The sequence below is a fragment of the Mytilus trossulus genome, chromosome 3 (genome assembly GCF_036588685.1).
Source record: "Mytilus trossulus isolate FHL-02 chromosome 3, PNRI_Mtr1.1.1.hap1, whole genome shotgun sequence".
Classification (NCBI taxonomy): Eukaryota; Metazoa; Mollusca; class Bivalvia; order Mytilida; family Mytilidae; genus Mytilus; species Mytilus trossulus.
The window spans coordinates 84246889-84270390 of NC_086375.1; the positions used below are offsets into that span (position 1 = coordinate 84246889).

Below are 23502 nucleotides of genomic sequence, written 5' to 3' on the forward strand. Positions count from 1 at the left end.
TTAAAAAATGTCCTTGAACTTCCTTTGAAAGTCCTACATCAATTATAAACCTATCAGCTGTTGTTCTAATATCCCGGTATGATACAAAAATCAATGGACGGATTAACTTATTTTTCTTTTAACTCTATACTACGACATGAGTTGTATTCTAAACTCATGCTAATTTCCAAGTGCTATTAGGTTGGGTTTTTCAACGACAATTATCTTTGCCGCACTCAATGCTTTTAAAATAAAATTAAGATTTCGTGTTAAATTGAAATGGTATTAGAAGTTAACCAAAGGTGCTTCCGAATAAAATTTATATATAACAAAGGTATAGCGTTTTATCATGTGATGACAAGTATTCATTTATATAAACACGTAAACGTGATTTGCATGTCTGCTTAACATTAACCGTGCAGTCAACAAATAAAGTTAATACAATTTATTATATTGTGTTTCTTGAATAACGTTTAAAAGGAAGGGATAATAAACGCTTCTGTATAAATGCATATCCTTTGCTGGAGGTTTAGCTAGCCATTGGACCAGTATCAACCCACAATTTGCTCTAAAAATGTCCGGTACCAAGTCAGAAATATGGCATTTGTTATCCAATAGTTCGTTTCTATGTTTGTTGTCGTTTGTTTTTGCTGCACTTCAGTGTTCCTGTTGTTCTTTTGTTTTCAACTTAAAGCTGATGTGTTTCCCTCGGTATTAGTTTGTAGCCCAGATTTGTCTTAATCTATTTATGACTGTTCGAACACCGGTAAACTACTGTTGCCTTTATTTAAGGTTACACGAGGAACTTGACATACCCTATATATTATTTTGATACCCGTAATTGTGTTGAACGTTGTGTGGTGTGTTATAGATTAAACTGAAACGTGTGTGTACCTTTACCTTACCCCGTGTTATCAGGGACTTAAATGGAAAAAGTATATGAGTTCATGAGAGTATTTTACACTCACCTTTCATTTGAGATCGGATGAATAATTGAAATTTCTTGGAATAAAGGAGTATCGCTCTCCATAAAGATAGCTTCATCGCATTCTGGATCGGAGGGGATATCGTTAAAAATACCATCTTCTATCATCGCTGAAATAAGTACAAAGACATGAAAACACGATATACTAGACTTAGTGTAGAATAGACAGGAAGACTGACAACCGTAGAAGAATAGATTGTACTACTTAAAGCACCCATATGTTCTAATTTCTAATTTTAATTCTCTAGAGTGTATGTACACAAGTGTAATAATACTGAACTAATCTATTGGTCATCACTTTATAATGGCCTAAGTTGGAATATGTTAATTCTCTAGAGTGTATGTACACAAATGTAATAATACTGAACTAATCTATTGGTCATCACTTTATAATGGCCTCTCTAGAGTGTATGTACACAAATGTAATAATACTGAACTAATCTATTGGTCATCACTTTATAATGGCCTTAGTTGGAATATGTTGATATGAAAACTTGTTAGTCCAAATTTAATTTAAAAGACAAGGACAAATAAAAAGCATTTCTTTTCACATTGAATCATTTGTGATATGACTTTTAAAAAAGTTGATATTAAACTATATCTTGCAAATAATCAAAATGCACATCCCCATATACAAAATAATGAATACATGTAGTTTCCTCCTGAATATGGCTTGTCATTTAGTACCGAATGGTATGGCATGCACGTATCATGCAATCACTCTTGTTTGTTTTGGAGTTTTGTGTTGCAACAATCTTCAGTTTTCTAAATATGTTTTCCAGAATATTGTTTGTTTTTTTGTGTCTTTTGAAAATATCTTACCATTATCTTGAAAGGCGCCAAACTCCCACACAGACAAATCAGATTCGTCATTAAAACCATTGATATCGCCTAAATAACCTAATGAAGTAAAGAAATAAAGACTATAACGCCAAATCTGGATGTTTTTCTTTCAAAAAGATGTGTATAAAGTTTTGTCTCAATTATTTTAATATTTCTTATCTTTTTTTTTTTTAAATTAATTAAGTTTCAAACAGTCGACATTGATTTCCGTTTGATAAATCAATTAAACTACAAAAGACACTTAAAATCTGGATTATGTAAAGTTATAACGCCTGTTGAACTAATATTTATATGTACAATGTAATACTAGTAATTGGTTCTCATATTTGTCTTTGTAAAACGTTTAAATCGACTATAATTGTTATCTTAAATATCTTCCAAATTTGATGAAAGTTCCATTTTCCATTTCGTTTAAAGTAATTTTAGCCTGACATGCATAATACATAATACGAACCTTGAATGAGAGATTTCATTTTCTTGGAATGTGATATTTTGAGGGGAGTTTTACCACCATACGTTGATAAAGTTGGATCTGCACCAAATGACAGAAGAAGTCTAACCAATGGAACAAAGTCATTATCAACAGCATCATGAATTGGCCTGAAATTGTTAAAACAATTAATTATCAAGCAAAAATAACACTTAATCTGGTTGATAACAATTGATGCATTCATTCAAACCAACATGGACCAAGATTTCCTGATCGATTAAAAGTTTCTGATAAAGAAATAATCATAAAACCCAACCATAACGGGGAGTACATCGAATCATCGCAGTTGTATTTCCATGATTTCTATACTCTAAAGCAGGAGAAAAAAAAGTCCTAAAATAAGCATAATCATGGACTAAGGGAATATATAATAAAATTATCTCAAATTTGCTCATTCTTGAAAACGAAATGTTGAAGTTTTAAACATCCTCTAAAACGTTAAGAATGAGGCGGGGTCAAGCATGGTGTGAGCGCTTGACCATCGAATAACACGGACCGCGTATTACAGCACATCATGAAAAGAACAATATGTAAGAGTCTACTGAATATGGCTCGATGTCCGATTGGCACGAAGCACAAAAACATCAAGCAACAAGACAAACAAGATACAACTCCGAACTTCGAGTATTCGCTGCTACTGGAATCTGATTCAACGCCAACTACAACTTGTAAATAAATAATGTTCTCCGAGACTAAAATATCAACTAGAAAACATCAATCGGATGTTGTGTATAGACGTGAAAACATGCTGAGAGAAAAATGACCTTGTGTAATGCCAAAATACAGAACATCATATTGTTATCAAATACATTTTAGTTTGTGTTTCAATAATTTAAAAAAAATCTTTTGTTTTACCGACAAAAACAATATTCAAAGAGCTAGAAGGAAAACTTTCAAGATTACGTCTATTTAAATGATTCATGGGTTGATGTAAATCAAATAAAATATTAAAACTCAAGTTCAAACATTGAACTTCTATCAATTACCTACATAATTAATAAGATTGAGAGGCTAAATGTGTCATGTATCATCATTATTATCTTTTATCTTTGTATTTTGCATTTTAACTGTATCGGTAATGATTCTTGGTTTGTATTTACGGTAATTTCTATTTAGAACAAAGGTGGTCAATATTCACCAGCGCATGACATGACAACATTAGAAATGAAATCCAGCACATCAAATAATGACTATAAATAGGTATAATATCGTGTGAAAACATTTCCTGATATCTTAATAGTCGATTCGAATTCCTCTGGATCCAAACAACTGATGAACGACTTTGGCCCTATAGCTGATATCGACTAATACACTCACTTCGTACATAAGTGTACGTTTAAACGTGAATATATGATACGATTAAATACACTGAATGACCTAATTGAAGTGGATATCTTGGGCTGCCGGGAGACGTGTCAGACAGTACAAATAGCTAATAGTAGTAACGATTATTAATTATACAATATTTGTGTATTCAAATGCACGACTATTCAGGAAATGACTATCGACACTGTCGCCCATACCTTGGTTCTAATATTATTTGTTTCAAAGCTATTGTATTTGCACATATCATTAAATGGAAATAACACGCCGGAAGCATTTTTATGTATAATTTAGAATGATACTTAATTTTGGAAAACATTCTATTTCTACTTCACATTGACAAATCCTCGTTTAGGAAGAGCTTTATTAAAACAATATATCTTTAATATCATTAGATTCAATATTGACGAATCAGAACGGTTTAGAACAATTAACCAGACCAATTACGAAGTTCAAGTGCATCACGTACACTTGTAATGATAGCATACCATTTTAAAAAGCATATATATCATTAGCGTGTTTACAAACCTTATTCCATCTTGAGAAGCACAATTAACAATGGCACCATATGAGAGTAACATACGGGCAATCACCATGTTCCCGCTCACACAGCTTTCATGGAGAGGGGTATAACCCGCATTATCTCGGACATTCACGTCGACAATACCAGTCTGCAGATAGGACAATGCCACATCCTGAAATACAACATTAATAATTCTGCAGAAACTATATAAAGTTATTACCCGGAAACCAAATATCGTCAGACAACGAAGTTGACACTGACGACAACGACGACATGATAGCAATATACGACCCCAATCTTTTCAATGCTCGTATTAAAAGTAGACTGGCGTTACACATGTTCCTAATACGGTATAGTCAAAATGGCGAGGAAAAATGACAACCAAATATATATTATAACGTCACATGAACGCGATTTATCTTAATTCAAACAATTGCTCATGAGATCTGTATATGGAAAGTTGCAGAAATGTCTCTAGCATTACTAAGGAGGGGCTAAAAATTGATGAATGACTGATTTTAATAGCCACTGTATACCTAAAATTCATGAACTGTTGGACCTAAAAATATCATTCAACAACATTCGCAAAATAAACCTCATCGCAGCAACTGAAAAATGAAAGTAATTAAAGCTGATGCATATACTGTTAGAAAGTGTTTGTGACAAAGACGCATGAAACATCAGCCTCAAAACTTTTTTTTCAATAAAAAGTACTTCCCTTAAAATCAACTAGTCTTGATATTATTTGAACAATGTACACTTTCCTAAGTCACTTGATTACGAGTGGGAGCCGTTTGGTTTGCTTAAAACTTAAATACATGGATTACTAAATATCAATAATACACCAAAAGACTTCTCAGTTAACTCATATATCATGTATATGGTACAATGATCATAGACACATTTAATAATTCATTTAACATGCTATATTGCGTTTTGTATAATTATCATCATTCTTCAACTAATAATGTAACATTATTAGATAACTTGGAACCCAGTTTGGACCAATAGCTGATAGAATGAATTACTTGATAGCTTTAGAATAGTTTAAACTAAAATCCAGTTTAACTCGGTCATGTGTACTATATATGTTAACCAATGAAGCAGGAAATGCAATTTGTATATTTCTGCATGATTAGTTCTAATTTACAATGACTTCCTTGTGTTGATTATTTGTCCTCTAATGACCTTTATGCCTTACCTACACAGCGATCAATACAAGCTATAAGATACAGTCACAGATAATAAACAAGATTAATCAATAATCCTAAGACATTATAACATATTAATTTCATAGGAAAATGAACAATTCTGGCAGGGCAAACTGGTGTATATCTAACAAAGGAAAAACTATACAGTGCGATTCAATTAACTGAAACCAAGTGTGAACAATCTAGTTCTATTGAAAGAGAACGTGATGCGAACTTAAATAAGACACGACTTTGAGCGAATATACATTTAAAGGAGAATGAGGCTGTTTCTCAAAGTTCTAACTAATTTGGTATTTCAGACAAAGATAGAAAAGTACAGTGGAACTAAGTGCAAATATTGTTTTAAAGTACATTGCAAAAAAAACAAAAAACAAACAACAAGACGAATTCAAAATGGAAAATTCTTTTATATTAAATAGCAAAGTTCAAACACATTAAACGACTGGAAAACAACTGTCATAATCCTAACTTGATACAGACATTTTCTTATGTAAAATACGGGAAGTTAACAAAATTATTTAAAAAGGCAAACTGCAACACATCAAAATCCTTGTATTTATCTAATACGAAACGAAAATAAAAATAAGAATCACCCATGGAAAAAAGTATTCATCAATACATGTTAAAATCTACCATTAGAACAATAAGATTTAAAGGGAAATGAAGGCCATCATGTTTTGACAAAAGTGTTAATGCTGTATATTTATGTTTAAATTTCAGTAATATACTGAAAGTTTTATAAAAAGGTAACCAAATGAATGACGGGGCGTCGGACATAATAAGGATAAAACAACAAAATTACCGAATTACTGGGAAAATTCAAATCGGATACTTTTTTTTTTTTTTTTTTTTTTTTTATCAAAATCGAAAACTTAAACAAACTAAACAAAACGGACTCGGAATCTTCAGTGTTTCTGTTGTTCAATTGTTTCCTCTTATAGTAGATAAAAATCTCTAGGTTTTATTTTGTAATCCGTTTTTTTATCTCAATCAATTGATGACTTTTGAACAGCGGTTTGCTACTTTTGTCTTTATTGGTACAGACATTTACTTTTGTAGTATACCTGGTTTTATAGTTAGTTAAATTTCTCACTTGTATGACAATCAGATAAAATTTCATTATATTGACACCAATGTGTGAACAGCAAACAGACATACTAGATAATAATGTCAAAAGTAGGGGTACAACAGTCATTTTGTCATAAACGTTATCACTATAAGACGTAAAAATTGTCCAGCAAAGGAAAACAATATACAGAATCATTCAAGACATTTCCTTTGCTGAGAAATGACATGCCGGCCAAAAAATAGTCCATAAGTTTTACCTTTTTCGAGCGTACATGTATACATTTTCCAATAGAATTGTATGTGCAACAAATTAAAATCCTTGTATTTATCTTATACGAAACGAAAATAAAAATAAGAATCTTTGATTGAAAAAAGTATTTATCAATACATGTTAAAATCTACCATTAGAACAATAAGATTTAAAAGGAAATGAAGGCCATCATGGTTTGACAAAAGTGTTAATATGTTTAAATTTCAGTAATATACTGAAAGATTAATAAAAGGGTAACCAAATGAATGACGGGGTGTCAGACAAAATAAGGGTAAAACAACATAATTACCGAATTACTTGAAAAATTCAAATGGGAAAATGTTTTTTTTTTTTTTTTATCAAAATCGAAAACTCAAACAAATTTAAAAAAACCCCATTCAAACAAAGAAAACAAATGTCATATTCCGGACTCGGAATCTTCAGTATTTCTGTTGTTAAACTGAGTCCTCTTATAGTAGATAAATATCGCTAGGTTTAAGTTTGTAACCCGTTTTTGATCTCAATCGATTGATGACTTTTGATCAGCGATTTGCTACTGTTGTCTTTATTGGTACAGACATTTACTTTTGTAAAAAATGTTAGATTAGGCCTAGTTTTATTGCTAGTAAAACTTCTTACTTGTATGACAATCGCATAAAATTCCATTGTAATAACAACAATGTGTGAATTGCAAACAGACATAATTTTATAGTAGATAATAATGTCAAAAATGGAGGTACAACCGTCAACATTTTGTCAAAATCTTAATCACTATAAAACGAACAAATAGAGAATCGTTTAAGACATCTTCTTTGCTGAGAAATGACATGCTGGCAATACACAAATTGTTCATATGTTATACCTTTTTCTAGCGTACATGTATACATTATCACATATAATTGTATGTCAATACAGACACCCATTGAAACCCCATTAAATCTCATGTGCAAACGTCAGAATCGTGCAAGCGCACTTAGCAATTGTTTCCTCTTATAGTAGATAAAAATCTCTAGGTTTTATTTTGTAATCCGTTTTTTTTATCTCAATCAATTGATGACTTTTGAACAGCGGTTTGCTACTTTTGTCTTTATTGGTACAGACATTTACTTTTGTAGTAGACCTGGTTTTATAGTTAGTTAAATTTCTCACTTGTATGACAATCAGATAAAATTTCATTATATTGACACCAATGTGTGAACAGCAAACAGACTTACTAGATAATAATGTCAAAATTAGGGGTACAACAGTCATTTTGTCATAAACGTTATCACTATAAGTCGTAAAAATTGTCCAGCAAATGAAAACAATATACAGAATCATTCAAGACATTTCCTTTGCTAAGAAATGACATGCCGGCCAAAAAATAGTCCATAAGTTTTACCTTTTTCGAGCGTACATGTATACATTTTCCAATAGAATTGTATGTGCAACAAATTAAAATCCTTGTATTTATCTTATACGAAACGAAAATAAAAATAAGAATCTTTGATTGAAAAAAGTATTTATCAATATATGTTAAAATCTACCATTAGAACAATAAGATTTAAAAGGAAATGAAGGCCATCATGGTTTGACAAAAGTGTTAATATGTTTAAATTTCAGTAATATACTGAAAGATTAATAAAAGGGTAACCAAATGAATGACGGGGTGTCAGACAAAATAAGGGTAAAACAACATAATTACCGAATTACTTGAAAAATTCAAATGGGAAAATGTTTTTTTTTTTTTTTATCAAAATCGAAAACTCAAACAAATTTAAAAAAAAAACCATTCAAACAAAGAAAACAAATGTCATATTCGCCGGACTCGGAATCTTCAGTATTTCTGTTGTTAAACTGAGTCCTCTTATAGTAGATAAATATCGCTAGGTTTAAGTTTGTAACCCGTTTTTGATCTAAATCGATTGATGACTTTTGATCAGCGATTAGCTACTGTTGTCTTTATTGGTACAGACATTTACTTTTGTAAAAAATGTTAGATTAGGCCTAGTTTTATTGCTAGTAAAACTTCTTACTTGTATGACAATCGCATAAAATTCCATTGTAATAACAACAATGTGTGAATTGCAAACAGACATAATTTTATAGTAGATAATAATGTCAAAAATGGAGGTACAACCGTCAACATTTTGTCAAAATCTTAATCACTATAAAACGAACAAATAGAGAATCGTTTAAGACATCTTCTTTGCTGAGAAATGACATGCTGGCAATACACAAATTGTTCATATGTTATACCTTTTTCTAGCGTACATGTATACATTATCACATATAATTGTATGTCAATACAGACACCCATTGTAACCCCATTAAATCTCATGTGCAAACGTCAGAATCGTGCAAGCGCACTTAGCAATTGTTTCCTCTTATAGTAGATAAAAATCTCTAGGTTTTATTTTGTAATCCGTTTTTTTTATCTCAATCAATTGATGACTTTTGAACAGCGGTTTGCTACTTTTGTCTTTATTGGTACAGACATTTACTTTTGTAGTAGACCTGGTTTTATAGTTAGTTAAATTTCTCACTTGTATGACAATCAGATAAAATTTCATTATATTGACACCAATGTGTGAACAGCAAACAGACTTACTAGATAATAATGTCAAAATTAGGGGTACAACAGTCATTTTGTCATAAACGTTATCACTATAAGTCGTAAAAATTGTCCAGCAAAGGAAAACAATATACAGAATCATTCAAGACATTTCCTTTGCTGAGAAATGACATGCCGGCCAAAAAATAGTCCATAAGTTTTACCTTTTTCGAGCGTACATGTATACATTTTCCAATAGAATTGTATGTGCAACAAATTAAAATCCTTGTATTTATCTTATACGAAACGAAAATAAAAATAAGAATCTTTGATTGAAAAAAGTATTTATCAATACATGTTAAAATCTACCATTAGAACAATAAGATTTAAAAGGAAATGAAGGCCATCATGGTTTGACAAAAGTGTTAATATGTTTAAATTTCAGTAATATACTGAAAGATTAATAAAAGGGTAACCAAATGAATGACGGGGTGTCAGACAAAATAAGGGTAAAACAACATAATTACCGAATTACTTGAAAAATTCAAATGGGAAAATGTTTTTTTTTTTTTTTTATCAAAATCGAAAACTCAAACAAATTTAAAAAAAAAACCATTCAAACAAAGAAAACAAATGTCATATTCCGGACTCGGAATCTTCAGTATTTCTGTTGTTAAACTGAGTCCTCTTATAGTAGATAAATATCGCTAGGTTTAAGTTTGTAACCCGTTTTTGAGCTAAATCGATTGATGACTTTTGATCAGCGATTTGCTACTGTTGTCTTTATTGGTACAGACATTTACTTTTGTAAAAAATGTTAGATTAGGCCTAGTTTTATTGCTAGTAAAACTTCTTACTTGTATGACAATCGCATAAAATTCCATTGTAATAACAACAATGTGTGAATTGCAAACAGACATAATTTTATAGTAGATAATAATGTCAAAAATGGAGGTACAACCGTCAACATTTTGTCAAAATCTTAATCACTATAAAACGAACAAATAGAGAATCGTTTAAGACATCTTCTTTGCTGAGAAATGACATGCTGGCAATACACAAATTGTTCATATGTTATACCTTTTTCTAGCGTACATGTATACATTATCACATATAATTGTATGTCAATACAGACACCCATTGAAACCCCATTAAATCTCATGTGCAAACGTCAGAATCGTGCAAGCGCACTTAGCAATTGTTTCCTCTTATAGTAGATAAAAATCTCTAGGTTTTATTTTGTAATCCGTTTTTTTTATCTCAATCAATTGATGACTTTTGAACAGCGGTTTGCTACTTTTGTCTTTATTGGTACAGACATTTACTTTTGTAGTAGACCTGGTTTTATAGTTAGTTAAATTTCTCACTTGTATGACAATCAGATAAAATTTCATTATATTGACACCAATGTGTGAACAGCAAACAGACTTACTAGATAATAATGTCAAAATTAGGGGTACAACAGTCATTTTGTCATAAACGTTATCACTATAAGTCGTAAAAATTGTCCAGCAAAGGAAAACAATATACAGAATCATTCAAGACATTTCCTTTGCTGAGAAATGACATGCCGGCCAAAAAATAGTCCATAAGTTTTACCTTTTTCGAGCGTACATGTATACATTTTCCAATAGAATTGTATGTGCAACAAATTAAAATCCTTGTATTTATCTTATACGAAACGAAAATAAAAATAAGAATCTTTGATTGAAAAAAGTATTTATCAATACATGTTAAAATCTACCATTAGAACAATAAGATTTAAAAGGAAATGAAGGCCATCATGGTTTGACAAAAGTGTTAATATGTTTAAATTTCAGTAATATACTGAAAGATTAATAAAAGGGTAACCAAATGAATGACGGGGTGTCAGACAAAATAAGGGTAAAACAACATAATTACCGAATTACTTGAAAAATTCAAATGGGAAAATGTTTTTTTTTTTTTTTATCAAAATCGAAAACTCAAACAAATTTAAAAAAAAAAACATTCAAACAAAGAAAACAAATGTCATATTCCGGACCCGGAATCTTCAGTATTTCTGTCCTCTTATAGTAGATAAATATCGCTAGGTTTAAGTTTGTAACCCGTTTTTGATCTCAATCGATTGATGACTTTTGATCAGCGATTTGCTACTGTTGTCTTTATTGGTACAGACATTTACTTTTGTAAAAAATGTTAGATTAGGCCTAGTTTTATTGCTAGTAAAACTTCTTACTTGTATGACAATCGCATAAAATTCCATTGTAATAACAGCAATGTGTGAATTGCAAACAGACATAATTTTATAGTAGATAATAATGTCAAAAATGGAGGTACAACCGTCAACATTTTGTCAAAATCTTAATCACTATAAAACGAACAAATAGAGAATCGTTTAAGACATCTTCTTTGCTGAGAAATGACATGCTGGCAATACACAAATTGTTCATATGTTATACCTTTTTCTAGCGTACATGTATACATTATCACATATAATTGTATGTCAATACAGACACCCATTGTAACCCCATTAAATCTCATGTGCAAACGTCAGAATCGTGCAAGCGCACTTAGCAATTGTTTCTTCTTATAGTAGATAAAAATCTCTAGGTTTTATTTTGTAATCCGTTTTTTTTATCTCAATCAATTGATGACTTTTGAACAGCGGTTTGCTACTTTTGTCTTTATTGGTACAGACATTTACTTTTGTAGTAGACCTGGTTTTATAGTTAGTTAAATTTCTCACTTGTATGACAATCAGATAAAATTTCATTATATTGACACCAATGTGTGAACAGCAAACAGACTTACTAGATAATAATGTCAAAATTAGGGGTACAACAGTCATTTTGTCATAAACGTTATCACTATAAGTCGTAAAAATTGTCCAGCAAATGAAAACAATATACAGAATCATTCAAGACATTTCCTTTGCTGAGAAATGACATGCCGGCCAAAAAATAGTCCATAAGTTTTACCTTTTTCGAGCGTACATGTATACATTTTCCAATAGAATTGTATGTGCAACAAATTAAAATCCTTGTATTTATCTTATACGAAACGAAAATAAAAATAAGAATCTTTGATTGAAAAAAGTATTTATCAATACATGTTAAAATCTACCATTAGAACAATAAGATTTAAAAGGAAATGAAGGCCATCATGGTTTGACAAAAGTGTTAATATGTTTAAATTTCAGTAATATACTGAAAGATTAATAAAAGGGTAACCAAATGAATGACGGGGTGTCAGACAAAATAAGGGTAAAACAACATAATTACCGAATTACTTGAAAAATTCAAATGGGAAAATGTTTTTTTTTTTTTTTATCAAAATCGAAAACTCAAACAAATTTAAAAAAAAAACCATTCAAACAAAGAAAACAAATGTCATATTCCGGACCCGGAATCTTCAGTATTTCTGTCCTCTTATAGTAGATAAATATCGCTAGGTTTAAGTTTGTAACCCGTTTTTGAGCTAAATCGATTGATGACTTTTGATCAGCGATTTGCTACTGTTGTCTTTATTGGTACAGACATTTACTTTTGTAAAAAATGTTAGATTAGGCCTAGTTTTATTGCTAGTAAAACTTCTTACTTGTATGACAATCGCATAAAATTCCATTGTAATAACAACAATGTGTGAATTGCAAACAGACATAATTTTATAGTAGATAATAATGTCAAAAATGGAGGTACAACCGTCAACATTTTGTCAAAATCTTAATCACTATAAAACGAACAAATAGAGAATCGTTTAAGACATCTTCTTTGCTGAGAAATGACATGCTGGCAATACACAAATTGTTCATATGTTATACCTTTTTCTAGCGTACATGTATACATTATCACATATAATTGTATGTCAATACAGACACCCATTGAAACCCCATTAAATCTCATGTGCAAACGTCAGAATCGTGCAAGCGCACTTAGCAAAACAATGGATTTTAAAGAACTAATACTACAAAAAGCTTTTATTACGGTAATCTGATTTGAGATTTTATATTTAGTAGACTGTAAATAAACAGAAACAAAATCAATGGATAATAAATGTTAAGTGAGTATTACTAAGTACTTCATGTCTGCATTATAAACAGCAGCTTAATGACTGTCACAGTGCATTAAAGGAAAGATTACTAACTACATTACACATTACTATTAACTTACTTCTTTTTTATAATGTTTATAGAATATATATTGCGAAAGCAAATATTTTTAGACGAGTTGTATTTAATATTATATATATTGTGTGCATCATTTATATACATATTACAATAAACAAGATGAGTGCACACACTCACGTGTCTCGTTTGATTTACTGATAAAGATTGCATATATATTCAGATCTTTAACAAGTATCACATAAACTTTACATTATCAATAATCTTTTCAAATTAGGTCAAAGTCAGCTGAACAGCAAAACGGTTTTTTTTTGGTCACCTTACATTCCTTGCACCAAACATGGTTAACTGATTGCTTATAATGTCATAATTAAACAATATCCACGTAACATGAAAATTAGGTCATGCTCAGATACACCATGCCAGAAGGACATGTACTTTGATTTAAGGTGGTATGGGTGTCTTTCGCCATCTTGGATTGTAAAAAACAGAGAATCTAAGGTCCATATTTTCTATCAAATTAGCAAAATTTGATGCAAGAATGCAGATATTTCATGTGTTTTTACATTTAAAAGATCCAATTTATAAGAATATAACTTATAAATATAAATATATGTACAAGTGTAGATTATTTTTGGTTGTTTTTAAATATTTTGAAATTGTCATTTTAAGGGGAGGTAACTCTAAAACAGTGCATTTTCTGTTGGATTGTTTATGAAATTTTCCTACTTTGTATTTTAGCCGGAAAAAAACGCACGGTGACCCTATCTTTTCTTTTGATATTATCAAAGCATTGTTTGAAAGCTATATTTTCCTAATTTATCTTACAATTCTATCATTTCGTTTAGTTTCTATTCACAAAATGGTGTTTTTTCCTGTATAATCCATACAAAATGTGTCATTTTGTCGCGACCCGTAGCTTGAAAAAATGCACGGTGACCCATAATTTTATAATATTTTTTAACATGTATCAATAGATACTACATTTTGGCAAAGTATGAACAAATCCTATCATTTTTATTTTAGACTCCCATACCACCTTAAGATAATCATTCCATCAACAAAATAATGTTGACGTATAATTAATAGCATATGAGAAACGGACTGAGCCATGGAAACCAACATTGAAGAAAGGAACAATGGAAATGAGGTTTCTGTCAGTAACATATACACATGATGCCTATTCCATACCCTATATAAAGTTGACCTATTGGTTATATTGCCTGAGAAACTTCCTGGACCAATAAAATATTTCCATGATTATCTGATTACAAGTTTCATTAGATGTATGTTTATGGCAAGCATTCTACAAACAAGGAAGTTACAACTGAATCGATAACTTCATAGAAACAATATTTATATATCACTAGGTTACTTCCTAGAAAAATATTTTTCATATGTTTTGGACTTTAAAACATAACCTTTACGCCTTAATTTAAAACTGAATTAAGAATAAAATGGCAATCATTTTTAATAAATATATATATAACATCGCCTCATTTTTATAACTTCAAGTCGTTGAACTGTATTTGAAACTAAAATATAGAATTACACAAAACTTTTAGGACGAATGATGACTATTTATCCCAAAAGTAATATAACAAAAATACCGAATTTCAAGGAAAAACTGGAAACAGATAGTCCTTTATCAGATTTCAAAATCAAGCGCTCAAACACATCAAACGAAGGAATTACAATTTTCATATTCATAACTCTTTACAGAAATTTTCTTGTGTAGAAGAGTGACAAAAATGTACTGAACCTCAATTAAAACAAAAAAAAAGGTACGAAAAAGATATTTTGAAACAACAACAATGATACAGCAATAAAACAACATATATGACTACACGACACCATGCAGTCTTGGTGAAATCAAAGAGAGACAACATGGTAACAAACGGAAGAAGAAGAAAAAAAACCTTTATAATGAAAACATGCACATACGACTTCATAGTCAAGTCTTTTTCTCCGATATCAAAGAAAACAGACGTGGACCTTCACATAAAGAAAGCAATAAAACTCAATAAACAAACAATCATTCTTGAACAAAGAAGTTCAATAGAAAACAAAGAGGGCCAAGTTGGAACAAAGCAGGTTATTGTGGAACAGAAAATTCAATGTTGAACAAAAAATATCAATGTGAACCAAAAGAGTCAATGTGTAATATTCCTAGGAAAAAATTGACATTCAACATGTAACTTGGATACTTATATGTTTGGAATATTGTTCAAAAGGACAATCCAGGGACGCAATTGTTCTTTAGAATGTAACTTTGATGCTAAATTCTAGCAGAATAACCGGGATCGAAGAATAAACAAATCTTGACAAAAACAAACACTTAGAAATTCCGATGAGGAAAAGCGACAATACCTGAAAATCGTTCATCCAGGAATCAAGAAACAAATCATGCATGATAGCTGTTTGACCAGAAATCATAAAAAAAATAACATTTCTGGTGGTTATTCAACCAGAAATGTCTGAACATATAACATGCACGATAGCTATAAAACCAGCAATCCTGAAAACACAACATGCATACAAATCAAACAAGAAAATATTTCAAATTTCGATAAAAACAGAACATAAAACTGTAATCCTGGTTATAAAATGACAAACAAAAAAATAATATAAACAATTGTTTTTAAAGATAAGTGAATATAAATATAAGCCTTACCTCATGTCCCATTCTAGCAGCACGGTGAAGTATAGTTTCCCCTGTATCCTTACAAACACTTAGTTTCTTAACTTCCGGAAGAGATGGTATAAATGGCACTGGGGCAGGAAGATCAACAGGATCAGTTGCATCAAAATCATACTGGGAATAGTCTGCTGAATGAATCTAAAACAATAGTGTATGTCAACTTAAAATTACGTATTTGTCGAAAGTAAATATATTGTTTGTTTAGAGCTTACACTTACAATTGTCAGGGGAATCTATCGTTTGTTTAGAAAAAACTTGGAATGGTTAGTTATATCTATCGTTTGTTTGGAGATGACACCTGGAACAATGAGGAATGTCTATCGTTTGTTTAGAGAAATTTGGAATGGTTAGTTAAATCTATCGTTTGTTTGGAGAAAGTTAACCATGGTCAGGAAAATATATGGTATGCAGGGCAATGACACTTAGAATGATCTTGATGATGAAAAAGGACTAATGATTGTTTGGGAAAATTTGAATGGTCAGGTAAATCAACTGTTTGATAACAGGTACATGTAATGGTGAGGTAAATCTGTTGGGTGTTTTGAGATGGTACTTTTAATGGTCAGGTAAATCTATGGTTTACTAGTATTTGAAGATGAAAGTTGGAATGGTCAAATAAATAAATAAAATATGACACAATTATTGATCAGAACATTGAAGGTTTTATACATTGTATATTCTTGAATCTTTACACCATGCACTGAAACCAAATAAATACCCTACAATTTAGAGTACACTAAGTTTTTTTATTTTTGCATCATTGATTTGTAATTTAAATACTTGAGAAGAAATATAAGTTTAAAAAGTAATATTTCCTTTTTATTATTGATGTAAGGGAAATATGCCAAACAAAATAGTATAAAAATGTACGTAGTAAGGTTTTAAAGAAAACTTACATCCATACACGGCATTTGGGAACCACTGAACCCTTGAGAACATCCAGCATCATCGACGATCTGTGTTTGCATTCTCAATCTAGATGGTGCAGATACTGTCTTCTTTAAACCATATCTCATTGTTCCTCTTTTTCTCATCCTGCGTCGGAACCGCCTTTGTTCTTGTGGTTTAAACAATATTTTCATGCTAACACCTTTGCTTTTGCCATTTCGCAGCGTTGTGCTGGTATTTTTTACCTCCCATGTTCCGCTATTATCAGTTTCCACCGTAGAAGGTGTGGCCTCTTCATTGTTCTGTTCATGAAGTGTTGTTTCGGCTTGCTCTGTTGTAGGTGGTACAACTTTCTTGGCTTTTGCTTTCATACTTATTCTTTTATTAAATCTCTGTACACGTTGTCGATGACGAAATGCCTTGCGTTTTTCTTCCCTTCGCAGTTCTTTTTCATATGCTGCATTTCTGTGATACCCTCGTCTTACAGCTGTCAACATAAATAAATATTCTAAATGTTGAACAATGGACACTGTATACACCATAGTGTTCTTTATGTTTTGTAGTTGTGTTTTTTTTACATTTTTCGTTGTGTTTTTATTGGATTTTGTAGTTTTGTTTTATCGATTTTATACAACAGGACACTGGAAAAAAATCTTTTTTTTATAGAAACATATTCTGACTTTATCACCTCAATACAATATTAAAAAAACATTTTTTAACCCGAAGAAACCCAAACAAATCCCTACTTTTAATTCAATAAACATGATAAAAAGGTAATCTGATATTTTTCTATTTTTTATGCTTATATTTATTAAAATCCTACAGTGTACACTACAAAACGAGTACTTCGATCAGACATGGTTAGGAGCAAGCAAGCATTTTATTTGTGTTGTAACTGTATATCACTCAGTACCTGATTTTCGTCTTGTTCGTGATTCTAAAACTTGTGGCTTGAAGTCAATAAATCCTCTACTATGTTTTGAGATCTGCAATCTTCTACGAATTCGCCTCCTATGCATGGACCCTAATATGAACAAGTATGACATGTAGTTACAAATATTCCAATATCAATTAATAATGCATGCAATAAAATAGAACCTAACTTGAACATGTTGAATAAATTTGCTGTTCATTTAAAATTTTCTGAAAATATTGACAAAAAAATATTTCAGATTTTTAATCAAATAGTTTTGTTCTGGTTTATACATGACTTTAAGTTTTGTTTTCAAATTCAAATTCAAATTTAATCAGTTGTAGGAACATACAAATTTAATAGAACAAATTTATATTAAAAATGCCAGACAGATAGTCTTTTATGTTTCTTACCTGACATAGATCCAGGGACATTTCTCACTCTTGCCTTTCTACTGATTTCATCAGCCTATTAAAAATACATTTATTCAGACTTTTGTGTTTTGTTTTTTAAAAAGTACGTTAAATTTCAAGAATAGAAAATTAACTTTATTATAAATTTCAACACAAAAATGATTCCTTATGAAAACACCCGCAGGTCAAAAGCTAAGAGGTGGGCAGTGAATTTGAAGTATAAGTGTTTGTTTAATAAGTTGAACCAATAATGCATACTGCACATTGTTAATAACTAGACTAAGGAATAACTTTACTTCTAACTTGCGAATGAAAGTGTGAGATAAAGTGCCGCATCAAATGCTCTAGCCCATTTACCTCTTTGGAGACATAAACTTGTTATTGCCATCTTTTAGTATTTGTCAGAAGGCTCTTCCGGCTCCACTCGTGAAAATCTTGTATTTGCTATTTTATAACATAGTAATCGTTGCTCGGGTAAACACATCTTCGCTAGCCAAGGGTCCCGATCCACTCTGTCTAGCGAAGATGGGGTAAACATGATATATGTGTTTCAAAATAAGTTCTTAACATTAATAGTAAGACTTTTTGAAACTTTGTTCATTTTATTTGTGTAACTTAACAACTTAAATATCAACAAAAAGATACTTAAACGATTCATGTCTTATCAAAGTAAAAATACATACCTTCCTTTTAGTGTTTGATATAATTCTGAACTTTCTTAGGGTCTGTTTAATGTGTTGTTTTGGATTAAGCCTCTGCAATAAGAGTAATGACATTTGTAGGTAAAATAGACATAACAGAAATACTTCACTATAATACCATGTACATGAAGAAAAGATTGTCAAACTAAAGTCATTTTGTATAACACGCGAATAAAAACAAGACATGCTGTAAAAATGCAAAAAATCTACAGTTTTACTAATTCATATTTTTTTGGTGGACAAATAGAACACCTATCTTAATCTTTTTAAAGAAAATCCTTTAAATTATGATATAATTTTTTTCTGTTATGATTTTGTTTGTTTTTCATGTATAATGACTGTTCTTCAATGTTCTAACTTACTTCTAAATGTGTGAACAAACATTAATTATATATCTAATGTCTAGTTTAAATAAATAATGCTGATAGTGCAATGCATTAAACAGGATAGAAACCTTGTATATATACGTGCGTATTGTTTATGTGTACCTTTTTAACGGCTTTACTCTCGCTATGGTCTTTTGGTTCCCTTATTGGCATTTCAATAGCACTTTCCTTTCCAACATTTTTGTGGTCTGTTGTTTTCAGACACTTGTTCTGACCTTGCGTTTTAATCAAACATTTACTCTGAACAGGTTCTTTCATTGGGCAATTGATGTTGTTTCGCGTTCTCGTTGGACAATTGCCTTCTTCTGAACACTCAGCTGTCTTCTCTTTTCGTTTTGCCTTGTTAGTTTGAAGGGCTGAAGTTGGCTTGGTTGCCTTGTATTTTGGATTTCCTCTTTTAAACATAATCTCTTCCTTGGACTTAATATGAGACGATTCCTTAATACTTAATTCTGAAATGTCATTTTGATTCGTAACTACTGTTTCTACACGGAAAACCTGTATAGGTTGCGGCGTTGGAATTGACACAAACTGTTTAATGTCCGGATTTGTTGTGCCTTTCTCTGACAAAGGAATGATTTTATCTTTTGGAGAATTGCATCTTCCGTGCACCATTGGTGCAACATTTGCAACAGGGATTCTTTTGTATGGTAGTTTTGGTCTTTGAGGAAAACTTGAATGTGGCTGTATTGAATAATCCTGTTTTTCATTGTGATTAGATAATTTCACAGAAGAATGTTTCAGTTGCATTTTCCTGTTCGGAGATACTTTGTTTTGCTTTCGACGATTTCCTTGAGAAGCAGCTATATCTAGCGTTGGAGGTTCTCCCATCAACGGAGACACTTTCGGTGCTGGTAACTTTTGTTGCGGACTTAAAGTCGGCATTTTAGGAGATTCAGGAGAAATAAAAGTAGTGCTTCTTGTCGGCTCAGGAGGTTGTTTTGATGATTGTTCAGGTGGATGTATAGACATGATAGATTGTTTTTCAGATGGATGTATAGATGGCTGTTCAGATAAATGTATCGGAGGTGGTGGCTTTTGTTCTTCTAGAATGTGTTTCATTGATTCGTCGTTTCTAAAAGCATTCATGATTATATCTTTTTTGGAAAACGGTTTCTGTCTATTTTCTGATTTAATCTCAGCAGTCTTTGGAATTGCTATTTCTAAAGGACCAGTAAATCCTGTTTCTGAAGAAACAGTTTTCGCACAACCATCAGTGTTTTTTGTTTCATTTTTACAAAACGTGAGATCATTATTAGGCAATTTACTTTTTGGAATTTCATTCATCTCTTCAAACGTGTTTTTTTCTGCACATGCTAAAGTACCAAAACCATGCTTTAACTGATCTGGATTCCATAATCGTGGTCTGTTTTTATTGATTGTTTTGCTTTGAATGTCGTTTACTGCTGAGCCACTTGTTCCCATAATTATCGAACGACTTTGATTAGAACGCTGCATAACCGACGTTGTCTGAAGAATGTCAATACCTGGAGAAGAGGTCAGTTTGGACTGCGGTTGAATGGACGGTGATTTTATATTTGAGATCATACTAGGAGAATTTGAAATATATCCACTTGGCGAATTTGAAACGTACCCACATCTTGGTGAAGATGACGGGGTATAACTTGTACTAGATACACGACTGCTTTTCATGTCAGCATTTCTGCGAATCTGTAGAGTATCACGTGACATACCAGGACTATTGGCTGATGGATCACGTGATAATGGATTCATATAGTCCGAAGGCGACTGTAAAACGTTCGTACTATCTGGACTGCAACATTCCTGTGGATGCTTAAAATGCAACCCACTTGACAATACACTCGGTCGACTTTGATTACCCTGAAACGAAGGCGACCTTGAGGATATAGAACTACCACTAGGAGAATATGTCGCAACAGCTGCAGTATTATGACGGACAAAACCATATGGATCATGTTGAGAGCGATTACCTAAATATTTCGATGAATTTAATGATGAAGTTGAATTGGAATTGGAAACGTTCTTTTGAACCTGAGACAGCAATTGATAATTGTTTGTTTCACTATTTTTACTTGCTGGTGAAATACCACGATTTTGAGATACAACTTCTTGCCTCTGTGCATAATACTGCGAATGTTCCCTGTACATATTGTGTTGACTTTCTCTTTGATTATTTCCAGAGTAATTTGAAAATTTTTGAGCATCCTGGATTTGTGAATTACTGGCCCTACGAACTGAGCTACCATAATGATGAGGAGACACTTTAGACATTTCATCAGGATATATTTGATTACAAGACGTCACATATTGACGACTAAGTGTTTGACTTGGATACCGCTGACGGACGTCAGTTTGATCGGGAATAAACATTTTTGGTTGAACTGTTTGTATATTTTGCACATTTTTAGCAGAGCTAAAACTGTGTTTTACATGCGTTGAATCAATATTTTGCATATGCTGTCGTGACGTAGTATGATAGTCTCGTTTATGACGCACACTTTCGGGATGCATGAGATCTACTGTAGGAGTATACTGTTGGCACGCTTGATTTGGCATACCCATGTTGTCAGCCATCGCTTGCTGAACTAGCAGTTGTCGATCACGTGATCGGTCATGTGATCTATCATGTGATCTACTCTGAGAAGGCAAGCACATTTTTTTGCCAATTTGTCCATACTGATAACAATGAAGTGTTGAATCTGCACATCGCTTACGTGTTTTTAACGACAAGTCTAAAGGACTTTCTACCTGTCTTGTATGTGAAACTGTTGTTTTATTAAATGTGGATAAATCCAGAGGATGTCCGTTAGCAACAGCATTCTCCAGACTGTCATCACTCATGTCGTCACTGTCGAGCGGTGGCATGGGATTTGGAGGAGGGGGTGCAACTTTTGGTTGCCATACCTTCCCCCGAGCTACGCCAGGTGGATTCTGTGCTATCCATTGTTCTTGTATATTTGTAACAGTCGGTGTCCATTTTTGTCCATTCCAATCACACGATAATCCTGGCTGTATGTTATTGTTCATCTGAAATGAAACATGAGAAATAAGCGTTGTGTTGAATATGTTGTATATATTCAAATTCGAGTCATAATAAAACAAGATGTCGGACGAAAGGATATTAAAAGAACTTATAATAAACATCTTAAGTACAACAAGTTTTCTTTCAACTATTGACAAAACAAACGCTCACATCGTATGTTAAGTCGTTTCAGCTATTAACTGTATACGAATTTATCAGAAACGAAATTCATTTGTACTCCCATTTTAAGGAGAATGCACACGCTGAAATATATCGCAATCTTAACTGACCATTAAATAGCATAAACTTAGCATATTTAAAGATCCATTACATTAAGGTCAAGTTTATGTACATCCTTTAAGACATTTTTGTAATCTTACAATTATTCCATACACCAACTATAGTTTTGTATTGTTTGTGGTAACTGAAAAACAAATTTAAACACTAAATCTTGACATTGACTGTTAATTGTGAAAATAAGGGCCAGGTCAGACGATACCTCCCAGACATATATGCACCTTACAATAATTCCACTCGCCAAATATAGTTGACCTCTTGATTATCTTATTTGATAACAAGAATGTGTCCAAAGTACACGGATGCCCCACTCGCATAATCATTTTCCATGTGCAATGGACCGTGAAATTGGTTAAAATAAATCTTAATTGGCTGTAAAATTAGAAGGCTCATATCATAAGGAACATTTGCACTAAGTTTCAGGTGAATTGGACTTCAGCTTAATTAAAAACTACCTTGACCAAAATCTTTAACCTGAAACTTGCACTATCATTTTCTATGTACAGTGGACCGTGAAATTGGGGTCAAAGTCTAATTTGGCTTTCAAGTTAGAAATATTATATCATAAGGAACATGTGTACTAAATTTTAAGTTGATTCGACTTCAGCTTCATCAAAAACTACCTTGACCAAAAACTTTAACCTGAACATGCTGAAGCGGGACGAACGGACAGACGAACGAACAGACCAGAAAACAAAATGCTAGCATAACCAAATAATGCCCCTCTTCTATCGTAGGTGGGGCATAGAAAAGGACGAAAACACACAAACTTAACATTGACAAATGAACCATAAAATGAGGTCAAGGTCAGATGAAACTGACATGTAAACCTTATAAGAATAACATACTTTAAAATATGATCGAAACCTGTTGCATATAGTCACGATAG

General features: G+C 31.8%; 1 protein-coding gene across 2 annotated transcripts in view; it reads right to left on the minus strand.

Moving 5' to 3' along the window:
• Window positions 1-23502, minus strand: part of LOC134712678 (uncharacterized) — a 38983-nt gene that overhangs the window by 4276 nt on the left and 11205 nt on the right. For both annotated transcript variants that reach the window (XM_063574442.1, XM_063574443.1), the window contains exons 2-11: window positions 19415-22321; window positions 18909-18980; window positions 18226-18280; window positions 17813-17923; window positions 16908-17386; window positions 15985-16149; window positions 4149-4315; window positions 2262-2407; window positions 1787-1864; window positions 948-1074 (exon numbers count right to left, since the gene is read on the minus strand). In XM_063574442.1, coding sequence (XP_063430512.1) covers window positions 948-1074; window positions 1787-1864; window positions 2262-2407; window positions 4149-4315; window positions 15985-16149; window positions 16908-17386; window positions 17813-17923; window positions 18226-18280; window positions 18909-18980; window positions 19415-22321 — 4307 coding nt within the window. The remainder of the gene's footprint in view (window positions 1-947; window positions 1075-1786; window positions 1865-2261; window positions 2408-4148; window positions 4316-15984; window positions 16150-16907; window positions 17387-17812; window positions 17924-18225; window positions 18281-18908; window positions 18981-19414; window positions 22322-23502) is intronic.